Source organism: Cavia porcellus, unplaced genomic scaffold (assembly GCF_034190915.1).
Source record: "Cavia porcellus strain 051 isolate PalLab524CR breed Dunkin Hartley unplaced genomic scaffold, mCavPor4.1 scaffold_10, whole genome shotgun sequence".
NCBI classification, from domain to species: domain Eukaryota; kingdom Metazoa; phylum Chordata; class Mammalia; order Rodentia; family Caviidae; genus Cavia; species Cavia porcellus.
The window spans coordinates 76,807,434-76,834,819 of NW_026947493.1; the positions used below are offsets into that span (position 1 = coordinate 76,807,434).

At 35.1% G+C, this 27,386-nt stretch overlaps 1 protein-coding gene across 8 annotated transcripts in view; it reads right to left on the reverse strand.

Moving 5' to 3' along the window:
• Csmd3 (CUB and Sushi multiple domains 3) overlaps positions 1-27,386 on the reverse strand; it is a 1,082,130-nt gene that overhangs the window by 367,982 nt on the left and 686,762 nt on the right. For all 8 annotated transcript variants that reach the window (XM_063257640.1, XM_063257641.1, XM_063257642.1 and 5 more), the window contains one exon: positions 8,844-8,982. In XM_063257640.1, coding sequence (XP_063113710.1) covers positions 8,844-8,982 — 139 coding nt within the window. The remainder of the gene's footprint in view (positions 1-8,843; positions 8,983-27,386) is intronic.

Genomic DNA, 27,386 nt, shown 5'->3' on the forward strand with positions numbered 1-27,386 from the left:
AAAGGAAAACATCATTCATATATTACGGATTATTATCAGAAAACAAGTGGCCTCGTCATTAAAGGATACCTGTGAAGTCATTTTTAGTTACCATTATCACTTCCATAGTGTGATTTATATTCACTTTCAATCAGACAACCCTATTCTCAATTTAACAGTATATACATTTGAAATATGATATATGTATTATATTTTTGGACAGACTTTGGTCTTAAAGTTTTTAATTATAAATATGTAACAACAGTGGGCAGATTTAGGTATAACAAGGCCAATAAATAATGGTGTACTTGTTGTTTCTAGGTGCCTGAAATTCTGCTAGGTTTACCTATATTGATTGGTGTATTTAATTCTCTGACTAGCTACATGAAGTAAGTACTGTTATTATACCTAGTGTTCAGGTTAGCATACTCAAGTATTTACAATTTAAATATAAGTAACCGGTTTTCTTAAATGACAGAGGGAAGCTTAAACCCAGAGTGAATCTGAGGCTACACTGTACTATATTGGTTGGGTTTATCTTTAGGTGTTGCTGTTCTGCTGATGTTTCTTTCTTTTAATATACAATTATTTCAGAAACTGCAAGAAATGCTATTTTGGATGTATGTAACATACAGGCATCTTGTGTTATTTGTTTACACTTCAAGGTTATTCCACGTTGGCGTCTATATCAGAGATCTAAGCTGTGGAATGTTTCCTCTGTACTCATGGAAAAGTATCTTAATGATCTGGTCATAAATATCTCACAGCCCAGGAAACTATTTTCCTACTTTGGCCAAGGTTTGTTTTACTACACATCTTTTAGTTGAGCCTTAATGCTGACCGGAGTGCCTCTCCCGACCTCACAGGGCAGTTTAGCTTCTTCACCTAACTGCCCATTAACTATGCCTTGTTTCATTGATCACAGCTGTGTTTGCCATTTGACCACTTTTTCTCATCACACGTTTTGTTAGCACTTTGAGATAAGGTAGTCTCTGTTTATGTCAATGATTTATATAAAAATTTAAAAAGTATTTAGTAGATAAATGCAAGAACAGAAATACTTAAAAAACAAAGTTTTTTCATAACTTAGTTTCCAAATTACAGGAAAAGTTTTTCAATGTAATTGGATATACCTGTATTAACCATGTACTTTCACACATTTAAAACACATCTCCTGAAACATTCTCCATATGTTGTCTCTCTAGTTATCTACAGGATGCTTTGAAAAAATAATTTATAGCTATCAACATGCAGTAATATTAGAGAATTGTTTTTATTTTTATAACTATCAGTCTATACCAGGTAGGACACCAGGCTATACCATATGGCTGAGGATGAAACTCATGAATAAATCACTGTCTTTGCCTAGCATGTGTGAAGTCCAGGGTTCAGTAACCAGCACTGCAAAAAAGGCACAAATATGTGAGGCTACAGTGGAATAATTCAATGCTTGTCTCCATTGTGCTATGATCAAGTCACTGCAGTTTTTGGATCATGCTAATTTTTTTTTAAAGTTAAACTATATTACTCCCCAAACAAACAAACAAGCATAAAATAACCCAATCTGGGTCACAACAAATGCCTACAACTAACTGGAGTATGAAATTTAGAAACTCATTATGTCAATTTCTTATATGATTATGAACATGGCATATGAACAGTCAAACCTAAGTGTATATATTTAATATAATTTAAGAAATAACAATTGTGCAGGTGTGGTGGCACAGCCCTATAATGCAAGGCACTCAGGAAGCTGAAACAGGAGGATGCCAATTTCAACCCCAGACTTGGTAATTTACTGAGATATAATCTCCAAATAAAAATATAAAGAAGGACCAAATCTGTTGCTCATGGTTGAGTGCTGGGCTAGCATCTTTAAGGCCTTGATTTCAAGTCTCAATAGCACTGAAAGAAAATATTATCATTGCAATATATTTCCACTTTGTCACTTTTACATTCTGTTAAGCAATATATTTAGTAAAATGCATGAATTTTATAACATTTATCTTCTAATTTTACAACTTGGAATATATTGTATCTTTTTAAAAAAAACTATAACACTACAGTTAAGAACAGACTTAGCCTTCTAAATGAAAAATCTAGCAATGCATCATGAATGTAGGATTTGGTTGCTCTGTAGTGAATTTATTGTGAATGCTGAAATTGGAATTGCGCTTTGATAGCCAGTCATCAGACAACAACCTAATTAAAATGCACAAAAAGTCATGGATTAATTTGAATTGAAACATAAAGAGACTTAATTCTTAATAGAATAGCTACATATATTGGTGACATAAAGAACATTGTTCAGTAGTGGTGAATGTTTAAAAAGAAAAACATAGATTATTTTTTCCTCTGTGGAGCTACAAAATGTATTTTAATAACACACTAAATGGGATAAGGTTACACAATAAAATGAATACTTTTGTTTGTGCATTAGTTGTATAAATTTCTCATGAATTGCCTTAATGTAATATTATTTATGAGACTTAGTTTATTTCTTGTAATAAACAAATGGTATAGAACAATTAGATGATTTACTAAATGAAACTGGTTTAGTTTATTTCTTGTAATAAACAAATGGTATAGAACGATTAGATGATTTACTAAATGAAACTGGACCTAATAACTTTAAAAATTAAACTATTCTCTGAATACTGATAATAAAAGATTTTGGACAGAAAGATAAAGATGAAAAAAGAATAAAAGATGTGCTTCACATAAAAATAGTAAAATAACTACCTTTTTATTTAGACTTAGGAGTTGAAAGGTAGTAAGATAATTTGGGAGCTATGAGAAGAGGCAAAAATTATCTGAAGACTAAAGAATAAAACTTGTTAGGTATTTGAATTTATAAAGAACAGGCAAACAATTTTTAAAAAATATATTTGTTGGAAGAGTTCACTGATTCAGGCTGCCTGAGAAAGTCTAACAGAGACTACTAAGAACTAAATATTTCTAAATATTTGTAGTTTTTTGTAGATTAATTCTAATGAATTGGTACATTTGGACTAGATATGAAAATGAAATTTTTCTGTATCATCCTAATTATATTATTTGATTTTAAAATCATATTTAAATTAATTTTTAAAATTTAAGTTAATTTATATTCATGCGTAGTAGGAACAAATACATCTCTACAAGCAATACAATTTAGTACTTGAAACTAACAACTATAAAAATATTAGAATGAAAGAAATTATTAAAAAATCTTTCAGCGGGTATCCTTAAAAAAGCCTGTATGGATATCAGAAAGAATTAGGTTTTTTAAAAAAACCCAGTATGTGATAAATGCTATAAATATTATTCTATTTCCTTAAGATAATCTTTGAGGCAAAATAAAACATCAAAATATTATAAGATCAATACAAAAAGAAGCAGTAGACATAGAGATGTCTGATTTTAGAGTGGCTTCTCATGTCACAATTCTAATAGATAAATGTATTTTTTATAAATTGATAGAACACATTTCTCTTCCCTTTGCTGATGAATAACTCTAAACATGTACTTGCTAGGTTAGATGTGCGTTATCTTTAAGGAGCAGATTTTCTGACAAAGTGTATGGAATATTAACCATTCTTAATCAAGCAAAGTGTCACATCCTTAAAGAATTTTAAGATGAGAGGAAAAGAATGAAGATATTTAAGTAGATATTTTTCCTTAAAATATCCCCAAATCAAGACTTATATACACATTTGTGTGTGTGAGAGGAAAGATTAAATTACAAAGTGCCCCACAAGAAATATTTTAATTTAGCATATTTAAGATTTGGAATTTTATTTTATATTTGAATAGTATGATTCAAAGGAAATATATTGATACAGGTATGTTTAGCTTGTTCTTCAATGCTTAATATACCGCTGATAAAGTCTGAAGGTGTTTTAATTTCTGATTCTTCTAGTGTTTGCTAAATAATGAGCAACTTTTTAAATGATTGATATCTACGAAGTGAGGGAGCCATGTGATGTGTAATTTACTTGAGTGTTTAATTTAGGGATCAATAATCTGGTTTCTCTTCGGATCAGATACCACTTTTAGTTTAGGGATTAAGAAATGAAGCATATTTTAAAAATTCCTGATTGGTGATGTTCAAGGGCAGAGGCCAAAATCTATGGACCCTGGAAATCATTCTTCACCCCAGGAATTTTCTGTTTCACTCATAGGACTGATATTTGTTTCCATGCACAGACTCTACTACTGAAAATTATTTTTAAATCTTGCTTGTGGTCTAATTTACCAATTTGTACCTTTGTAAACAGATAAGATAATAAGATTGGCACAGTGAAATGTGCCAAGTAGCCTATATTTAGGGAAAACAAATTAGTATTGTCTAATTAGTGTTATATCTTATAAAGAAAATAAATTAGTTTATGGCTAATCAATATTAAATCTTATAAAAGTGGCTAGAGAGATTTCACTAAGAAGATAACTCTGGAATGATCTAAATCACACATTATTTGTGTCCATGGTTCACTTTGGACAGTTCTAAAGGTTATTTACACAGAGAAGTAAACAATGAAGAGAGTCATGTTGATTGGTCTGTTAGGAAGGAAAGAGAACACACACTAAGAATTTCGGGCAGAGGAAATAGTGCTTTCAAACATAAGTCCCAGTGGAAGTTACAGTGTGCACCTCTCAATTGCAAACTTTGCTTTGCAATCAAATTGCTCCTCAAATGGGCAACTATACACAGTCTACTTTGGGTTGAAAGATAACAGGTGTTTATCTATTTAAAGATGATTGATTATTCCCATTACTAAGCCATTGGAGGCTTTTGAACATAATAATGTACTATGTGTTTATATCATTTAAACTAATTTCCCAGTTATTTTTTTGATTTATTTAGCATTTTTAAATTGAATATAAGGAAATGAAGAAAGCATTATTTTAAATAGGCTAAAGTTTCAATTGGCAGGACAGTGGCAAAAGGATGAATTCTTTTTTTTATTTTTTAATTTTATTTTAAAGAGGGGTCAAAAACAGACATGAAAAGCAGAAAGAAAAAGAGACAAAACAACAATAAACCCAAAACAATAACAATATAGGTTTTCAAAAAATGACAGAAATTTAACAATGGTTTTATATCGCATATTATTATCTTCAAAAGAGTTTCTTAGATTACCAGATACAGACATGCAGAATTGATCTAATCATATGAATATTAAATGTTCTTTTCCAAGAACTAATAGAATCAGTAGTATAATCAAGTCAGTTATATATATATATATATATATATATATATATATATATGCGTGTGTGTGTGTGTGTGTGTGTGTATATATCCAAATTTATATCTGTTTTCTTTACCTTCCTTCTTTTCTCCTTTTCCCAATCCCAGTTATTTTTTTCTTTTGAGCACTTTCTTATCCTTTCACAATATCTATTGTAGATTTTGGATCTTATTTATACTTTTATTTTCTTACATTAGGTAAACAATATTACATTTACACATGTGTGTCTGATTTATTTCACTTATGAGTATGGTCTCAAGTTGGATCCATTTACCTAGAAAAGCCTGGATGGGCTCCTTGCTTACAGCTGAATAGTACTGCTCAGCTATAAAGAAAAGGTGAATTCTTGAAAGGAGAACAGTGTTGTTTGATTGAGGGGGAAAAATCTAAACTGGCATGTTTGGAAAGAAAGAAAAGGCACTCGCTTTCCAATATCAACTGAGTGATCGGAGACACAGTTACATTGCTCTTCATGATAAAGTAACAGATATTTTGAGATTTATTCTGCTAAATACTGGAAGGGTGCACTACAGAATGGGGAAAAATGGCTGATGATTTTAGAAGAAAGAGGAATTAAAGATAGAGAAGGAGATGGGAACAGAGGGAACTAGAGAGCTACAGGCAGTTATTCCTGGGACGGTAAACTGTGGGGATCATTTAGGATAGTGAAGACCTTCTCAATCTTGTATTAGTCTGGTGTTTTTTTCACCCAGGATCATAGTTTTTTTGAGAATGATGTGCAGTGCTAGAAATAAGGAGCACAGTGACGGTGAGAAAGGACAACAGCCTTAGGCTCACAATTGGGATGCTCTTCAAAGAAGAAAACAAAAGCACTTAAATAAAATAATGTACTATGTGTTTAAATAAAAAGTAACACCACATCTTTAGAAATTTGCTGAAAATTCAAAGAGGGATTAGACTTTCCTTTGAATGAGGAGTCGAACTCCACTCTTTTTACTTGGATACTGGAGGATGATGACTATCAGAACTGTGTAAGTGACTAACACTGTTATGGCTCGTATCTAGAAACCCCTGCAAAGCCTGATGCACTAATAGGTGGGGCTTTTCAATGGTGGCTGGATCTAGGGTGGGTGAAGACTGATTCAGGATGTGTGACCACTAAATTAGTCCACTGATTGTTTTAGCAGGTTCTCAGTGGGAATAATGGGAGGACCCAACTGGGAGTGGATGGCACCTGCCACTGGTACAGAAGGCTGGTCCATAAAAGTCCAGAAGGCTCATGCTTGCTGCCTCCTGATATGGATTGTTTCTCTTCTTCCATCAAACCCTGCCTTGGGAGTCAGTTGCCTGAAATCTCTACGAACTGGGTGCTGAAATAAATCTTTCCTCTTTAATTTGTGGAGTCAGGCACCTTATCCTAGCAATGAGAAAAGTAACTAAGGCAGATGCTATGAACTCTGTAAACATAATACAATGGGAAATTTTCAATTATCTTTATATTATAACTCGATACAAGCATGGCTAAGTATAATAAAACTACTGAAATCATGCATTTGACATGTATGTGTGCATTGATTTAAAAGAATATTATTATAGAATGACAAATATGCTTAACCTTCATATGCATTGTTTGAATTTTTTTAAAAAATTGAAAACATAAACTAAATCTCTATTTGGCTCAAATCAATATAATTTTTTTAAAATTACACAGCAATATAATCAGGATTATCATGCTTTAGTGTATATTTTAAACCAAATACTATTTTCTGTAATAAAGTACGGTTAATTAATTTGTATTCCTCATTTATGGAATAATAACATTTAATGAAGATTTGATAACCAATAAATGAAATGTTTTTCAAATTTGGCACAGTGGCAGAGGCCTAATAACCCCAGCCCTCAGAAACCTGAGGGAGGATATGGCTGAGGTTGAGGTCAGTCTGGACTAAATAGTGAGTTTAAGAGCAGGAGGCCAGTCTGAACGGCATAGGGAGAGCCTGTACAGAGAGAGAGAGAGAGAGAGAGAGAGAGAGAGAGAGAGAGAGAGAGCGCCAGAGAGAGCCAGAGAGAAAGACAGAGAGAGAGATAGAGACAGACAAACAGAGACACACAGAGACAGAGACAAAGACAGAGGTAAAAAAAAAAAATTGCTATAGAAATGTAAGCCACATCAACTACTAAACAGATTATAGTTTTAACATAAATCAGACGCTGTCAAACTATTCTGAACAAAACAGAGATGGCTCAATTATGCTAAATTATGTCCTTCAGAATTTGTATGTTGAAATCTTAATTCCCCATACTTCTTAGTCTGACTATCTAAAGAGCACCTTTAAAATGATCATAAAGATAAGCCTTGCTTGTGCTGTAAAGTGTCATTCCAGTCCACTGGGAGACTAAGGCAGGAAGTGTAAAACCTCAAACCCAGCAGGAGAAGTTTAGTGTCTCAAAATGCAAAAGAGCTAGGGAGGTAGCTCAGTGTGAAAGCCCAGGGTTCTACTCCCAGTACAACAAAACAAACAAAAAAGGTAATTAAGAAGAGGACAGTAGGGTGCAAATGTAGAGAGAATCCCATATAAAGACAGATGGAGATAATAGCTACCTACAAGCCAGAACAAGCAATCCTTTTAGTCACTTTGATCTCAGACTTCAGGATTTCAAAATTATGCTCACTAAGTATCAGTCAGGTCAGCTACATTGTTTATCTTGGCATCTTAGGGCAGCCACAGCAAAGGGTTCCTTAAAGTAAGACTGTGTAGGTCACAGTAATGTAGGATGAGCCCATAAGAAATGTTCAATATTTTATAACTGTTTAAGACAGAGTTGTCATTTCTTTTTCTCTCATGAAAATTTCAATACTAATATGGATAAATCTAATCAATGAAGGCCTTTTCAGTCATAGACTGGTCCAATTAGTTTGGACCATTAAGCCATAATCAAGATACCTTGCTGTGTTTAAAACTTTATCAGGTGGACTCAGTACTTTAAAATACTTTTAAATTTGGTTTCTTAGAAAGAGATTGATAAATGAGGGAAGTCAATAATGCAATTGCAAAGTTAATGATTTTTTAGTATAAGCCAATAACAGAGCAGAAGCCTCATTCTTTTGACTTTTTGGAATATTCAGTGTTATGGTCTTTCATGGTATAGATTACCTGATTAGCAATACTTTTCCCACGTGGAAAAAAAAAAGCCAGTTATTCAAACATTAACACATGCTGAGAACCAGATGATTTACAGAATTTGTAAGCGTGGTCATATGGATTGCATGCATGAGCATCTTAGGCTGTGATACGATATCAATTTCAGTGTGTTTACAGCACCTTTGTCCCTTGAGACCTAGTAGAGCAGATTCACAGACCCTTCAAAATATAGGACAACTAAACTCATTAACTTAAAGGTCATATGTTTATATCTCAGTGCTGTGCATATACATTAAGCGAAAAGGTCAGCCTTGCATATTTCAGTAGTATGAATACAGCATTAGACAAATAGAAAATTAACTTGAAAACAGGCTGAAAGGTTAAAAGGGGGCAAGCAGTCTGAAGTCTTCAGAGCACAACTGACTATTACAATAAAACTATACATGGATTTGTTAAAGGAAACAGAGAATATCAACTGGACGTTTATGCCATCTTTCCTTTGAAAGCTATAAAAAATATTTGCAGAGACCTTTCAAACGTAATTTTGATAGAGTGTCCAGGTTCAGCTTCAATCACCCACTCACAGTTCAGAGAGTCTTTGTAGTATCCTGGCCATCCTGGGGAGAGAATGACTCCACTTGGAGCTGAGAAGTGGCCACCACAGGGAGCTGGAAAACAAAATCCAGAGAGCAAGTAAAAACAGACCTTTTAGAATAGTTTCTATCAGTTACTGCTAGCATCAATTATGATTTGTAAATGGGTCTCTGCATCGACTTGTGAAATGTTAGTTAATACTTTTTTTTTGAAAGTAAAGGTGTATCTTTACTTCTATTATTAATGGTTGTCCTTTAAAAATGTAATTTACTTTTAAAACTATGATCACTGCACCTAGCATGTCAAGTAGTAAATTGATCGTTCTCAAGTACCGGAGTGAGTTCGGTTTATATTCTTGTGTCTCTTCTAGAAGATATAAATCATGATTTGGGAGTGGTAGAACATGTCTAAAATACCAGTTTTTGAGTGGCAATCGTGGGCAGACCACAAGGTTGAAGTTAGCTTAGGCAATTTATTTAAATCTTGTCTCTAAATAAAATTTAAAATGACTGATATTTACTGAGTATTCCCTTAATAAAATTTAATTTTGTTTCCCAACAGCTTTCAAAAATGGACATTTTATGAGGGCTATTTGCTTTTCTTATTTATGATAACTCACAATTATGTTTTGTGTAGGGTTACTATGCATTTCTAAAATAAAATTTTGTACATAAGAGTTACATAAATTGTTTTTTAATAATGGCCTAAATATTGTAGTAAGGGCCTAAAATATGGAGTATTTCTGACAAAGATCTTTATCATGTCATCAACTCATATTGTTTTGGGAAAGTATTTGTGCATTCAATTTAATCATTAAATGAAATAGTAAGTCAATTATGAGTTAGGAATCAGGCAAAATCCCAGCATTTGAGAGGTTGATGCAGGAGGGTTACAAGTTTAAGGCCAGCCTGGAAACTTGGCGAGGACTAGGAAGGGGAATGTGGTTCTGTGCAAGGGCCCTGGATTATATCTGTATCTATATATAGATACAGATATAGATATAGATATAGATATAGATATAGATATAGATATAGATATAGATATAAAATAACTGAGTAATGAGATACAAAAGATTAGAACATGCCACAGGTGGAGAACAACATTGGAGAAATTCAGAGAAGATAAAATAAAAACACAGGTAGCTGGAAGAAAGGAAGGAGCATACATCTTGATGAAAAGATTAATTGTGAAAAGGCAGATCAAACAAAACACATCCATGGAGTGTAAGAGGCAAACCAGACAGGGCTGCTCCTGGTCTCAGTCCATGCAGCAGTGAAACTACATAGGACAGACTGGGGGTGTACAACCCCTTACCTCATTGTCTGCCTCTCCAAACAGACGATTGTGCAGCCCAGCAGTGTTTAGCACTGCACACACCACAGGGATGAGTGACCAGAGATCCACTCCTTCCGGCAAGCGCCCATTCATACTCAGATTCCAAGGAAATAAGCAACCACTGCCTGTGTTAGGAGTCTACAGAGTGCATCTGGGTCACCTCAGGGAGCCAGCAGTTTATCCCTGGCAAACTGGGGTATTAGTTCAGTACAGGTAGCTAAGCTGGTCTCATCTGAGTCTGTATTTCGCACCTGGGCTCCCTTTAGCCTGTGTGGACCCCTCGGAGTTGCTCTGCTCTAATCCTCTACCCCGTCTCTGTCTCAGGTCTAATACCAGTGCCCTAAGCAACCAGGGTTTCCAGGGAGTGTTCTAAGCACCTTGGGCACCACAGACTCCATCCTGCACTCAGCCAGAGCCCCAGACACAGTGTCTGCTTAACACAACAGGCCATCCTCTGCCTGGTAAGCTGCTGTCTATTCTGCCCAGGCACCCAGGGGACACCATCAGTGCTCTGTGCCCTCGCTGTGCTTGCAGAAGTCGTCCCAAGTTAGCTGTGGGAAGATTCTTTTCTACTTTGAGCAACCACAGGTCTGAAGTCAGAACTGCCTAAAGCCCATAGGAACCTCTATGTTCAAAAGCTTGTCCCACGGAAAGTGGAAAAATCCACCGGGTAACCACTATTGATTCCCATGAGAAGCAGTCCACAAGAGTATCCACCCTTGCCTGGTCCACTCAGCTGCCAGGAATGGGGATAGAAACTGAACTATTCAAGCACACTAAGCACCACACAAACTCACAAACTCCACAGAGGGGCAGAGAAGGATGTCAGCTGGAATATGAAAGACCACTGATCTGGAGAGGAAGAACTCACTTGGAAATATATAGGAATTCGCTTACTCTACTTTTCTGTATTCTGTCTCCATTATTGCTATATTTTAGATTTTTCACTTTTTTTTTTCATTAGGCAGAAGCAGGGGTTTATCCATTTTTTGTGTCTCCCAGTTTACTAGTGCATTTATTTATTTATTTTTGCTTGAATAGGGCTCCCTTTTACTCTCTCCTCATTCTTTTCTAACTTTTCTCTTTCAACTGATTCCCTTAGTATCATTTTTAAATTTTATTTTCCTCTAGTTTGTCTGCAGTCACTACTACTTAACCTTCTACTAGGTGGTTATGTCTATTACTGTTGTCTAATGCCACTAAATTCCTCTTATTCCCGAAAGGACTTCCTACATCAATCTCACCGTGCTCTTTATGTCTATCATTGCTTTTTTAATTTTCATTGTTTCTCTTTTTTCTTCATACTTTAAAACTCATTCTGCTAAACCTTAAGATACAATAGGTAGTATCAGTGTGTTACTATGAGTGAACATTGCTTTGTAGTGAAAAGGGGAAACTGAGGGGATATTTACTATGCGTAATCTTCTGATTAGTGTTAGACTTTGTTATACAACTATAAAATCTTTTACCCAAGGCTAAAGGTGACAAATATTATCTCTGTTCACCATTTTTTAGTTTGTGCTTGATACTATAGACATTACTGTTTCTACTAAGTCAGCCAAGGTGACATAGCTATTATGTTCAATAGATCATCTTTTTGTGCCAGTATCCTCAGAGTCAAAAAACAATATTAAAGCCCACTCTAAAGAACTGGGGGCTAGGTTAAATAAATTGCAACTTTTTGTCCTTAATAAACAGAAGAGGTAGAATCTTGGAAATGACTCAGAGATAAAAAGCCAGCTACACCTAGATGACAGCTCTGAGAAGCAGTCGTTGCATAAAAAAAGTCTTGAGACTAGTAATAAAACTACCTATCTTGAGCAACTTATTTGCTTCAACATGGAAAACAAGCAAAAATAAAAATAGAAAATTAGGAAACAGAAGCAAGATGTAATCTAAAACATTCAATTTACTCGAAGAAAGACAGAGGACTCTGAGGTAGAAGAAACCAAAAACCTCCCACCTGAATTTTATGAAATGGTAGCAGCAGAAGGAGCAAACCAGATGAATAAATCCTTAGATAAAAACAAATCATAAATAATCATGCAGGTAGGCAAGACATGATGATCATAATGAAGGGAATTATCAGTGAATTTAAAATAAGTACAAATAAAAAAAAGTAGAAGAGCTTAAGGAAAACATGAATACCCAACATAGGAAAAAAACTGCATGCTATAAAACAAATACAAACAGATATCTAGGAGATTAAAAATTCCTTTGAAAGCATACACAAGAGAACCAATCAGTGTAAAGAAAATTTCAGATCTGGATGACAGAGTTAATTAGTGCTCATCAAATGGAATACTATTTAAAAAGAGGAAGAGACCATGAAAAATCAATACAACAGTTGTTAGATGATGTAGAGAAGATGGAAATAAGATTAAATGGAATTAATGAAAAATCAGAAGAAAACACAAGGACATAAATTACCTTTTCACAGAAGTAATAGAAATCTTCCTAACCATAGGTAGAGAATTTAACATGCATATAATTGATGTATATAGAACAATTAACTAAAATCAAGAAAAAAAAAAACACATCATTGTGAGGATTCCAGAAACTCAACAAAAGGAGAAATATTAGAAACTATTAGAGAAAAAAATCAAATCACCTATCCAGGGAAATCCATCACAATCACAGCAGACTCCTCAACATAAACTATTTAGTGAAGGAGAGCTTGGAGTGAATTATTTCAAGTCCTAAAAGAAAACAAACTTCAACCCAGATCACTGTACTCTGCAAAACTTTTAAATCTGACAGAGAAGTAAGATATTTCTATGATAAAGAACACCTGAAGAAATTCATGATCAATAAACTAACATCCCCCAAAATCCTGAAGGATATTCTAGAAAGAGACAATGATAAATCAAAGCATATCACTTATAAACATCATCATGAATGGGCTCAGTTCACCTATTGAGAGAAACAAATTTTCAGGATGAACCAAAAAGTAAGACTCAACAATATGCTGCATACAAGAAACACATTTAATTCAAAAAATGTTCATAGACTGAAAGTTAATGGAAAAGAATTCTCCATGTGACAAAAAACCAGAAGAAAGCAAGGATAACTATTCTATTTGCAGACAAAGTAGAATTCAGGAGAAACTGATCAGAAGAGTCAGTGGCTACTATGTACTTGTCAAAACAAAAATACCAGAAGAAAAGATAACTATCATAAATATATATGCACCAAATATCAGTACACTAAATTATGTAAAATAGACACTAATGGATATGAAAAATCGATAAGCACTAATAAGTGCTATAATGGGGAAACTAAAAAGTCCACCATCAGAAAAAGACATATCAACTAGACAAAAAAATCAACAAAGAAATACAATCAAATCTTTAAACAAATGGACTTTGAAGATATGTTCAGAATATGCTACTCAATCAAAACAGAATTCATATTCCTCTGAGCGGCAAATGGGACTTTCTCCAAATCAGACAACATAATAATTCATAAAACATGCCAAAGCAAATGCAAAGGAATTTGTAGTATTCTATGCATATTATCAGATCAAAGTGTAATGAAACTAGAAATCAATGACAAAACAAACTACAAAATAGCATAGACACATTGAAATTAAATAGCATGCTATTGAAAAACCAATAAATTAAAGATGAAATTAAGGAAGAAGTCAGTTTTTTAATGGAAACTAATACAACATTTTGGGACTTATGGTACGCAATGTGAGCAAACCCACGAGGGAAATTTAAAGTGGTCAATTTACACAAGAGGATAACAGAGCAAGCTCAAATAAATGACTTAATATTGAAGTTCAAACTTGAAAAATGAAAGAAAAAAGAAGAGCAAGTTAAACTCAAAGTGTGTACAAGGAAGAAAATTATAAGATGAGAACAGAAATGAAAGTAATTGAGGCTAAGAAAACAATAAAAAGAATCAATCATCCAAAAAGTTGGTCCTTTGAACACTAAATAATTTAGAAAAAACCTTAGCCACCTCATCAAAAAAGGGAAGATAAGACCCAAATATAAAAAATTAGGAAGAAAAAAGTTGAAATCACAACAGACTCTGCAGAAATCTGGAACATCAGTATCTACTTTGAAAACCTACTCTAATAAGATGAAAAACTCAGAATAAATGGATAAATTCCAAATGGGTATGAATAACAAAATTTAATCAATCAATGAAGCTGAAACTAATTTGAAAAATATCAACACAGACAAGCCAAAGTCTTGATGGATTCACTGCTGACTCTTACAAGAACTTTAGAGATCTAATACTTCTACTTCTCAAACTCTTTAATGAAATTGACAGGGAATGAAATTACTGCTAAACTCATTTATGGAAGCATGCAATACCCTAATAACAAACCAGAGAAGGATCCAAGCACAAAAAGAGAACTAAAAGACAATCTCTTTAATGAACATAGTTACAAAAATGCTCAAATAGACACTGACAAACTAACTGCAGCAAACAATCAAGAAAATTATACCATGACCAACTAGGATTCACTGTAGGGATATAAGAATGGTTCAACAAAACACATCAGTCATTGTATTAGTAAACCACATCAGCAGCACCAAGAACAAAACACATGCGTATCTCAAGAAATGTAGAAAAATCATTTGGCAAAGTCCAAAACTCATTCATGATTAAGAAAGACAAAAAGACAGAAAGACAGACAGACAGACAGACAGACAGAAACAAAGAAAGACAGAGAGAGAAAGGAAGGAGAGAAGGAAGAAAGGAAGGAAAGAAGAAATCCTTAAAGAGAAATGAAAAGAAGGTTCTTATTTCAATCTGATATGGCCATCTATGACAGATCAACTGCCAGCATCGTATTAAATGGTCAAAACTTAAATGATTTCACTCTAAAATCAGGAACAAAGATGTCACAACTCCAGTTCAGTATAGTTCTGGAAACATTTCCCAGAGTAATTCAACAAGGGAAAGAAACAAAAAGAATATGAATAGAAAAGGAGGAAGTTAAAATATTATTTGCTCATGATATGATACTCTACACAGAAGACTCCAAAATCCACCAAAAGACTTTCAGAATTAATAACCAAATTTGGCAGTATAGAAGGATACAAAGTCAAAACTCAGTAGCATCCCTCTACATGAATACACTTGCTGAGAGAGAAATTTGGGAAACCATAACTTTCACAATAGCATCAAGAAAAATTAAATACTCAGAAATCAATCTAACAAAGAAAGTAAAAGAATCACACTACAGCACTCTTTAAAAAGGAGATCAAAGAGAATATCAGAAGATGGAAAGATATCTCCTGTTCATGGATAGATAGAAGCAAAATAGAATCATACTTCCAAAACTATCATATGGGTATAACGCAATTCCAGTCAAAATACTAGAGGGTACTTCACAGAATGAGGGGGGGAAATCTTGAAATTCATATGGAAATGAAGAGATCTAGAGTAGCAAAAGCAACTCTGAGCCACAAAGGCAAGCCATGGGTCATCACAATCCCTGATTCAAAGACGTATTTGGTATTGTGATGAAAATAGCGTGTTACTGGCGAAAACAAAACAGAACAGACAAATTTAAAAAAACACCAGCAACAAAAACCCTACAGATCTAAGGATATATATAACTGAAAATTAGAAGCAGAAATACCTCCAAGGACACTCAGCTACTTATCTTTGACAAAAGTATCAAATACCTTCTCTGGAAGAAAGACAGCCTCTTTAATAAATGCTGCTGGAAAAACTGGCTTTCTCTATGCTGAAGATTAAAACTATACCCCTGTCTTTCACCATGCACTAAACCAAAATTTAAATGGCTCAAAGATCTAAATATTAGAACAGAAACAATACGTTGGAAGGTAAAATAAGCAAAATTCTTAAGATACTCTAAGGGCACAGAAAATATGAAAAAGAATCAACAATGGGGACCTTATCATATCATATTAGAAAGCTTCTGCCAACCCGGGATTTAGCTAAGCGGCTTAAGTGCCTGCCTTGCAAGTGTGTGGTTGTAAGTTCGATCCACAGTACAAAAAAAAAAAAAAAAAAAAAAGAAGATAGACAGCTTTTGCACAGAAAAAAAAAAAAAAAAAAAGTTAAAAACACCCCAAAATAACAATAACAGCTAGTAGAATGATGAGATACCCCACAGAATGGGAAAAAACTTTACTGACTCTTCCTCAGATAATGGACTACTATCTAGACTATACAAAGAACAATAAATAAACAAAAGTAATAATAAACCAGTTTCCAAATTTAAAGACTTAATCCTAAAATTGGCATATGAAATGCATAGACACTCCTCAGAAGAATAAGTAAAAACATCATTGAAATCTGTAGAAAAATGTTCAACATCACTGGTCATCTGAGAAATGCAAATTAAAACAACACTGATTATGGATATTTCCTACAAACCTGAAACCAGAAGTTCCATTCGACTCAGTTATTCCACTTCTTTATATCTTTCTCAAAGAGTTAAAAGCATCATACCAAAAGGTTATATGCATGCTCATGTTTATAGCAGAACCATTTGTAATAATAAGATCTTGGAAATAACTTAGATGTTCATCAACACATGACTATATACAGAAAAGGTCGTTTTTATGTATGATGATGAAGGATAAACTTGACACATTTTTAGGTAAATGAATGTACCTTGAGAGGGTACATTATTTAAGTACAATAAATCAGACACATGTTTACATATCACATAGTTTCTTTTGTCTGAGAAATTAAACATGCAAATATATTATAGATATTGGGAAGTAAAAAATACTCAAATGGAAAAGGGAACAACGGAGGGAGTTGGGACGAGGAAAGGAAGAGCAAGAGAAAAAATGAATGGCAGGAGAAAAATGGAAAGCTTTTGTAAAGGGAAAAGGAGGAAAGACTGAAAGATGAGAAGGGCATGTGAAGAAAAGATGTAATACGTATTATGTAAAGGTACTGTATGACATATTTGTACTAATTGAAAATGAGGTTTGAAAAAATGATTAGAACATAAATAACTAAAAGACATTTTGTCGGGAGTGAGAAAGGCAGAGTTAGGAAGGCGGGGATTTTAAGTGAAGGAATCTGTGGTTAAGTTTTTGAAAGGTTTTTCTAAAGAGTGAGCCTGGTAACTAGTGGTTCCTACAACATCTTCTGAAGCAGCTTCTTTCTCATCTAGAGTTGCAACTCTGTGAAACCAGTATTCCAAACTCATGGGAACAGATTCCTCAGAAAGTGTGAGGCTAAAAGAGGAGAGATTGGGTCACACAAGTGACTTAGGGGGAAAAAAAAGTCTTGTAATCAAAGCAAGAGGGAAAGCACGCTTGGAGAAGGTAAAGTGCAGTAACAGCAGACTATATGGATATGGCTGGATGATGGATAAAATATGGGCAAAGAGAAGGAAAGACAAAGTGTAGAAGAAACATTTAAGAGGAAAAATGAAGTGGCTGCATAAAGCGACCCAGTGTAGAACGCAGTATAGACTATGGGAAAAAGGAAGTGAGCTCTGAGACAGAGACAGGAAAATAAAGATGTTATCTACAAAGAAAAATACACAATATAATTACAAATATTAACATAACAAATTAATTACTCAAATCTTACAGTGTTCTATATCTGTATCCTACTTCTGTTATTCAATAAATAGTTGTCTTTTGGATAACTTTTTTTTTTTGTCTTTTTTGAGAAGGGGTCTCGCTATACAGTCCAGGCAGGTCATGAGCTCACTTTGTAGCAGGCTGGTCTCGAACTTGCAATGATCCTCCCACCTCAGCCTCACGAGTGCTGGGATTACAGGAGTGAGCCACCATGCCCGGCTTAGGATAACTATTATTTTAACTTGCATGACAGTTTTGGTTTGTCCTAAGCAAAAATATTCATGTAATCATAGACTTTATGTAATAGCTATATCTTTTCAAAAAGCCTTGAAAGTAAACAGTGGCAACTGAAACTTAAGAAATCCTTGTGAATATAACAACTAAAATAACTTCATAAAGCTCCAGAGAAATGTACTACGTGAAAGAGTAATCTGAAAGACAAAGATGAAAATATATTTGGGCTCTAAACTTAATGGCAGTTTTAAAGTGCTCCTGAGCTTGTGTGATGTCCTGGGTTTGTTTCCCAGCAATCAATCAATCAATAAAAGACATACAAAAGCAGAAAGGATACCAAGATCATAACAAGGTTTTCACGAAGTATCATTCATTCCTTCACTCATTCATTTATTCACTCATTCAAGATTTATTAACATATTTCAGTTACCTAACATACAGTTATGAGTTAGATATGTGCTTGTGTGGCATTTGTGCTATTTCTAATTAACACTTTTAAGTTTTTCCTACATATCAAGTGTTATGTTAAGTTCTTCCCTGTATTATTTGATATTATGCTGAAAATAATGCAGCCAGATTACTGAGACCTGCCCCGCACCCGGCCTTGCCATCCCAGTGCATGCTGGTCTTGTGCTTGGAGTCGCCATTTTGCCGCTAGAGATGCTGTCTGAAGACCAGTGCTCTCTTCCTTCAGAGGCCTAGGCTGCATTGGGGCCTGAGTTGGGGTCTGGGCCAGACTTCCAGGAGAACATGGCGGAAAATAACAGCAGCCACGGAGGCTCTCTGAGATTACCAGTTTAGAATCCAGGTGTGGTGCCGTGTGAGGAGTCCTACGCAAGGGGAGATGTACTCTGCCGACCCAGGAAAGAACTCAGCTGAGAGAAACCAACTGGAAATGCAATCCTGATGCTATAACAGGAACAGATAAAATCTCAGTGCAGAAGCTGGATCCCGCGCCATTGGAAGCCATGATTTGAATTTCCTGCTGCCGATACTGCATCCCAATCTGCATGGCAGGGAGAGAGACGCACGAAAGCTCTGAGAGCGGGAATCAGCGAAACCAAACAGCGTTGAGAGTGGGACTGGCAGGGAGCCCTGCATCGACCTGCGGTGAGTGAGAGAAATGGGGACCCTTTCATAGACTAGGAGGCTCCAACAGAGGACATTCTAGGAACAGGCAGACTAGCCGGAACAGAGCCCTGCAGTGACTTTAGTCATATATTCCCCTCTCAAGCGAGATTGGTGGGGAGCGCTTGGCCTGGTGATTCCGCGGATTAAAATCCAGTAGGCTAGCCCAAATCAGGTCCCTGCGCCTAGCGGTGCACCTAACAGTGAAACATTCAATAGGTTGACCTGGAGGGGCAGGCCCAGCAGAGGCTGCCCAGGTCTGTGTCTCCCTAGTACACTGCAGTGGGCAGGAACACCTAGCTGGTGGATTCAAACAAACTGCAACAGACAAAGAGAAAAAAAAAAAAAAATACTGGGCCTCCTACATACGCTTGTATGGAAGGAATAAAAAGTATGGGAAAAGGGAGCAACAAGAAAGGGTCCTCTGTCCCTAATCCTGAGAACACTGATGCAGGAAAGGTAAATGCAAAAGAGAATGAAGACAGAAAACATGCAATATCAAACACGGCACCTATAGACATAAAATGGTATCTCCGGAGCCTCATAGACAAGTTCAAAAATGAAGTATTTAATGGAATAAAGCAAGAAATAAGTAGAATAATTAGAGAAATGCTAAGCACCACCCAAGAAAAAACAGATGGTGGGATGGAAGAACAGAAAAAAAGGGGAGAATTGTTTGATGGAGAAAATAGAGAAAACACAGAATACTTGAAGTAGGTTCAAAGAGATTACCAGGAAAGTAAAAACTATTGAAAGCTGGCATAACAACTTGAAAGAAACTAAGGATAGATTATCAGAACTGGAGGACAGATCTGTAAGGTGGGAGCATGAAATGAAAAGCTTCTTAAAAATAACAAGAAAACAAACAGCATATATAATACAAAGACTAGAAAATGATAAGAGGATATATAACTTAAGAATTAAGAACATTAAAGAAGTAGGGACACAAACAAATGAATTTCAAAAGCTATTCACAGAAATAATCAAGGAGAATTTCCCTAATTTAGCAAAAGGTAAAGATACTCAGATGTATGAGGCATACAGGACCCCAGCCACCTACAACCCAAACAGAGCTACACCCAGGCATATAATAATCAAAATTCCAGAAATCCAAAATAAGAACAGAATATTAAAAGCCGTCAGAGACAAGAAACAGATCACTTACAAGGGAACACTCATCAGAATTACAGCAGACTTCTTGGCACAAACCATCAAATCACGAAGAGCATGGGGGGAAATAATTCAAGCTTTGAAAGATAATAACCTCCAGCCAAGATTGATATATACTGCACAACTGTCCCTAGAAATTGATGGAAAAACAAGGTGCTTCCAGGATAAAGAGGAACTAGGGGAATTTGCAACCACCAATTCAACTCTACAGAGATTACTGCAAGATATTCCAAAAATGAAAAATACCAAGATTCCAGAAACAGTGGCAGAGCGGCCACAATGAATGGAGCAGAAAGCGAAATGAAGAGGACAAACTGACAACTAATGACAGAAAAAGAGCTCAACAGAAATGAGGCAGAGAAGGTTGGACGGTAGGAACAGCCATTTTGGAGAAAACAAGACATCATAATAGGTAGTGCTGACTTAATATTTTCTTGTTTTGAAGTCCCATCAAGCTTTTGTTCTTCTGTCTCCATCGGTTTTAACGTGTTGTATCTTACTGGATTTTATTATATGTGATAATATAAACAAAAACTTTTATAGACAAGGAGATTATATAGAAACCATTGTTCATTTTCTGTTAGTTGATTCTAAATGCCCTGTAATACTGTCATTCTCTTGAACGGTTTTACATTGTCTTGATATGTTTGATGCTACAGTATACCAAGTTATACCCAAAGATTTTAAGGGAAGAGACACTATGGTAACTGCTATTATTTCAAGATTATCTTGTGGTGAAACACTATTTTGCTTAAATGGCTATGTTTTGACCTGCACTGTTTTGTTGTTATACCCTATTTTTTTTTTAATCTCAATCTCCTTTTTATTATCTTCTTTTTCATTTTTATCCTTTTAATTAAGGGAAAAATAAAAAATAGCAGGATATATTATAGTAACCCACTTTGATTTCCTATTAACTTGATTTGAAACTCTGTTATTGCTCTCACTATCTTGTTTTGACTGATTTTCCTCTATTCTGTTATGTTTGATAGTACCAAGTTTGAAAGTATAGGCAACAACTATGAAGACAATAAGATTCATTGTGATGCCCATTCTGGTTGACTATTATCTTCTTTTGAAGTCCTCTGATATCTCCAATGTTTTGGTTTTATTGGTCTTATCCTTTACTGTTTTGTTCAATTTTATTATAACTGATGATATAGGCAATTCTTTATAAGATAACAAGAGGCATTATGGTAACCATTGTTGATCACCTTGTAGTTTGTTTTTACATTATGTATTATGTCCATCCTTTTGATTTGACTGACTTTGTCCTGGTATGTCACATTTGGTTTTAATTTCTTCAAAAAAAAAAAAAGTAATAAGAACTGTGGGAGTAATAAAACCCAAAATGCGTAATTGTCATTGTACAAAAGAAAGGAAAAGTAAGTTCTCTAAAAGATACAACTGCATATATATTTAAATGTATAAGATAGATAACCATATTACTGAGTTTTGTTGGATCATTGAACAAAACTGTTTGTAGTCTCACTGTTTGAAAGTCCCCTCTATATGCTTTAATTTTGTAACTTCAACAACTATTTCTAAGATGACAATATGTAATTAACGAGTGATTTCCTACTGTTTATTTTTTCTGAAATTCTGTAAAATTTGTACCCTTTTTCTGTTTTTTTTTTCTTTTTTCTCCTTAAATAAAATTTTTTAAAAAATTAAAAAAAATATTTTCTTGCTGGGCAAAAAAAAAAAAAAAAAGAAAAAAAGAAAATAATACAGCCAGGTTAGTATATTGCTATAGATAAAAATAGTGTATAAGATTTAAATAATTTGCATGGGGCAATCAAGGATTTGAAAAGAAGTAGTCTGGCTGTCGAGCCTTCTTTCCAATGAGAAATTCATTCTTCCTTCCTCATGGTATTCAGGTGCAGACAGAAAGACAGAAAGAAAACTCTAAAAGTTTTGTATTAAGCTCTGTCTTGGTACAGGACATTAATGGTCATCAATAAAGCCTTCATTAAAGATGTTCTGTTTAATTTGAATCTCCAAGGATTAGTTACAGTTTACCAGAAGGGAAAAAAGTGGAAGGTGCTATAAATGGACGCAAAAGCAGGTACAAAGGTGTAGAGATTTATGTCAGCACAGCAATTTTGAGTGTTACCGCTACATGTTTTTGCCTGAATATCGTGAAGTGATAGGAGATGGTGGAAGACTATCAGAGGTATGTATGGTACGGTAAGTGGTTTGCTGCATGATGAAAAGTGAAATACAGCAATTGAGAAACTTCAAACAAAGGACAAACACTAGTTTTAGACAAAGAATAAGATTTTCCTTTAAATGACATCTGCAGCTAATGTGAATTAAACGTATTCCCAGTGAAGATATGCAAAAGGGTGTTAAGACAAGGAAGATGCGAACATGAGATAGTTAGAAAGCAGAGTCTGAAGTATTTACTGATGACACATAAATAATAAGCAAGAAGCTAAGTTTAAACTATTTCTTGGGACCTTAGCATATACATTAGGATATGATGGTAATGGCATTCACCAAATTAGGAAATGCAAACAGGGAGGAGTTCTACATGGGAAGCAAATGAGATTAATGCAGAGGTGGGATGGTCTTCAAAATATCAAAAGAAACAATAGACAGGAGAATCTGGACCTCTTGACTCTCTTTGGAATCTTTATCAACATGGGTTGATGTTAAAGCTTCAATAGAAGTAGAAGTAAAAGGTGAATGTTTATGGGGGGTGGGGGGAATCAAAGATTGTTGAGTATGAAACCATCAGGGAAAAATGGTTTCATTTAATACACTTAAATGAGTCAATAGCTAGCATGTCATTACTTTGCACAAAGGCCTGAAGGGCCCATCTCTTTGGACTTTCTCTCCCTAAGTGTACGAATTAGAATAATACTGTGGTAGCTGCCAAAGCAGCCATGGTGGTTCACATCTGTAACCCCAGAACTTGAGAGACAGCGGAAGGAGGCCAGCCCAAGCTGCACAGGTACACTCTGTCTTAAACAAACAAACAAACAAACAAAAGTGGCTGCCAAAATGCATTCTTATGGTTTAGTGCTGTAACAAAATAGTCTACTTCTCATTTGACCAAAACAGTTTTTGGCTTTACTAGACTTTAGAAGGCCTTCTTCTTTACTTTACACATCCTCCTTCCGATCTTCATTTCTTAGAGCATTTGTGTTAGAACATAGATAAAGCATTTCTCTGCTTGAAAACCCATGAATATCTTTTCTAGTTACCTAGGAAAAATCTCTTTGAAATGCAATCAAAAGATCTTCTAGTCTCTCTGGAAAGGGAGGAACCTAACTTCAATAAATTACAAGAAGCAACTGTGAAGGACTTAATTACACTGGACATCTGGGCGCTTGGCAACGAAGCCTTCTGCAAAGGGGCAGAATCCACTTTTGTACCTGGTCTCCAACATTTTCCAGTATTTGACATCACCAACCCCTTTGTTTAAAACCCCTTCTTCTTGAGTTTAACTCAACCTCTCTTCCTTATTGTAGTAATGTTGAATAAAAGTTTGCTTGCCAGTTCAACTTTGTGGATTTTTCTTTGATATACTTAAAAACAGTTAAAAAAAAAAAAAGAAAGAAAGAAAAAAAATCTATAAATTTATTGACAGAATTGCTTTCTTTCAGCTACCTCTTGAGACTCACTAGGTGATGATGCCAGTGTCACTTTCAACTGTGCCTTCCTACCTTGCCCCACAGGTCATTTTATTTCAGCTACCAAGTGGATGGCAGCTGCTCATTTCTGCCATACCAACCAAAGGTGCTTAGCAGTTTAGAAAGTGCTTATCAGTAGGTTTAAAAAAATAAAATTATGAAGGATAAAAGGAAACTCCAACTTTCTTCTCCATTATTGTCTTAGTATTGGGGGCACATCTCTACTCAGTTTTTCACACAGAAAAGCTAATCACTCAGGAATCACTGTATTGTGAGGTTTGTTAGCCCCAGCTTTACCTCGGTTATCCTAGGTAACCTAGGATATCCTCTTTCAAGGCTAAAGACACTAAGACAAGACTATTGCAAAGAATTTTCTGGGACTCTCAGTGGCCAAATTTCTCAACTTCACATGGTCAAGTTCCAGATTTCACTGTAGCACTGCACCTAGAATTCCCGGAAAAGCAGAGCCTTGAGACCTCTCTATGAAGACAACATCTCCCTCAAAGTGAGACCAATTACCCCAAGACTGGAATGGAGACAGCACCTTCCCAAGCAAGGGTGACCATATGCACCAAACAGCCCTCAAGCCAACAAGATCCCTCCAGAGCTATGGAAGCTGGAGCTGACAAAATTACCAAGAGACCCTGGACCCCTCGGCTAGTCCTGAAAAGCTGGCCTTAAGCTTTTTTGGTTAGGCCAATGTCTTAATCCCCAAAGCAGAGTTGTCCTCCAGTTGACCAAGCTATAGTCTTTCTCCTTACTTTCTGTCTGATCTTTACAGGTACCACATTGGCATGTCCTGAAATTCCTTCCCCATGCTGTGAATCAAGAATCTACTTGGTGGGTCAAGTTGAAATCTCTGTCTCCTTTTTAGATGACTAAGTTGGACCACACTTGGTACATTTAATGCATTATTTACTTCTAAAAAATAATGATGTAACACAAATGTCTAGGTTTACTTTAGCTGGAGAAAATGAAATTCATGATTTGATTAAATCACAGCATGGTAAAGGGCAAAGGTGAGATTCATTCAAATTTTTAAACTTCATGTTAGGAACTATTTTCCCTGCTAGACATTCATTTGATTTTTGAAGACATATATTTATTTAAGCATTTCTTACTATCTTAACAGATTTAATGAAAACACACTACGATGGCAGATTTGGAGGGATATTCAGTCCAAAGATCTTTGATATAAATTTGAAGTTCTACACACTCCCATTTAAGTGCTTTCTCAATTATAAATTATTTTATTCACTTATTTATTGATTCTATAAACATTGATTTAGTTCTACTTTATACAAGGCATTACATTAGCTTTGGAAATTACAGAAAAAATACCTATATAGCAGCATTTTGTCTGCCTTCAAGGGTACACAATTTTTGTGGCTTACATGAAAGATGATAAACATATACCTGAGCTATGTAGGGAGGCATGAAACATAGAGAAGGTCAGGTAATGTCCCATAGATATGAGGTAGATGTTGACAGATAAGAGTTTAAATTAAAAGATGGCTATAAAAAATTTTTATGAAGAGACAGAATGAACTGAAGCAGGGAGTGAGAAGTACTGAGTGAGTAGGAGAAAGTCAGTTTTGTAGTTCTTCAATGAATAGTTAGTGGAGAAAAAAAGAAGGGTCAGTTTATGGATGTCTTTCAATTTTAAGCAGTTACTGCTTGAAAAAACTTAACAACTTTAGTTTTAATTAAAATGTAGATTCCGAGAGTGCATTTTGTCAGTTGTAAGGTGGGAGAACAAAACCCCTGTGCTCAACAAGACCTCCGATCCCAGTCTTCCAGGGCATTTAATTCTTCAGGCTCTGTGGCCTATAAAGAGAAAGTCGAAGAGGACATGGGTGACATGGACCTCCAAGATGTTCCTGGATGACGACTCTGGTTTCTGTGATGGGATGATTTGAATATTTTAGTGAAAAAGAAGCTATTGCCTCTAATCTTTGTAACAATAAAGACAGCAAAGCAAAGCATATAAGGTAGGCATAGTCCATTTATGATTTTATTTTTCTAATACCTAAAGACAGTTTTATAATTTGAGTTAGAATACAGGCATATTTCTGTGTTATTCATGGTGAAAAGCACATAATCAATGTATACAGAGTGTAAGTGGAAAAAGAGAGTGTGGGCGACAAAGACAGGAAATCATTGTAATATGTATCTGTACCAGTTTCTCAAGGTGAATTCAAGTGTTATGTACTGAGAATACATACTGATGCATACATGCACGTACACACACACATGATCTATATGAGTAAGTCTTCACAATGTATTCAGAAGAAATTTGCCTAAGTGATATTCTAAAATGTTGGTGCTTCACAGCAACAGATGGATGATCTTCCATCTGGGAAGTAGGACTGAGGTATTCAAGAATATTTGAAACTTCAAAAACTGAATTTGATAGCAGGAATTTGGGGATAAGTGAATTTAAGACACAAGCATTGTAGCATCTTGTTTTGTTTAACAAGGCTTTCTGTGTAGATATGCCCGAAAACGTCTAGGTATCACCTCAGGGACTAATCACACAATGATCTGCTTTCCTTTTTTTTTTTTTTTTTTTTTTTTTTTTTTTTTTTTTTAGCTTGCTTTATGGTTATAGGCATGGTAAGCTCCCTCCAAGGTCTGCACATTGCATGATGGTTCAAAGAATATTAAAGGAATTCTAAAGGAAATTAGTTGTTTGACTCTAGTATAAAAAGATGAAGGCAGAAGCAGGAATTAACAGGCTAGAATTACAGAGAAATTTGAATCCTTGTTCTGTACCTCTTACATTTACATAACCTCTTCTTCTCCTTTGTACTCAGCTCAACAGACATTAGGAATAAAGCCCTACACTGGCTGTTAAATTACTTGCCCATCATAGTCCTATAGGAGAACTAAAACAAATTATTATTACATAACTATATAATTTGAAAAAGGGTTCCTCCTTAGATATAAATACTTATGCACGAGCAAACATTAGTTCTGTGTAGTAGAACCATGAATCGATTCCGATATATGCATCAGTTTGTTACTTCAATTGCTCCCTCAAAAGAATTGGCCCCGAAGAGTGTGATACTTGTGAATGGATGCTTTTCCTTTCCTCTGAGGCTAATTGAGCTTCACACAAAAACCCCTCACTCTCAAAGCGAAAGTGAGTCCTGAGTTGTCTCCAAACAGTTCTTGAGGGAATTCACTCCATCCTATTCACCTGAATAATTTTCTCAGATGTCTCTCTAGGGAAGCCATAGGGATTCAGGGTGCTTTGTTAAAAAGGCGCAAAAATTGTTGCTTGTGTTAGTGTTTTATAGGATATTCTGAAATTGGTGGCACAAAAAAGTAGTTTCTCAGTCATTCTTTGCTTGTCTGTCTCTCTCTCTTCTATTTCCCTTTCCCTCTCCATCTCCCTCTCCCTTTGTCTCTCTCTCTCTCTCCATT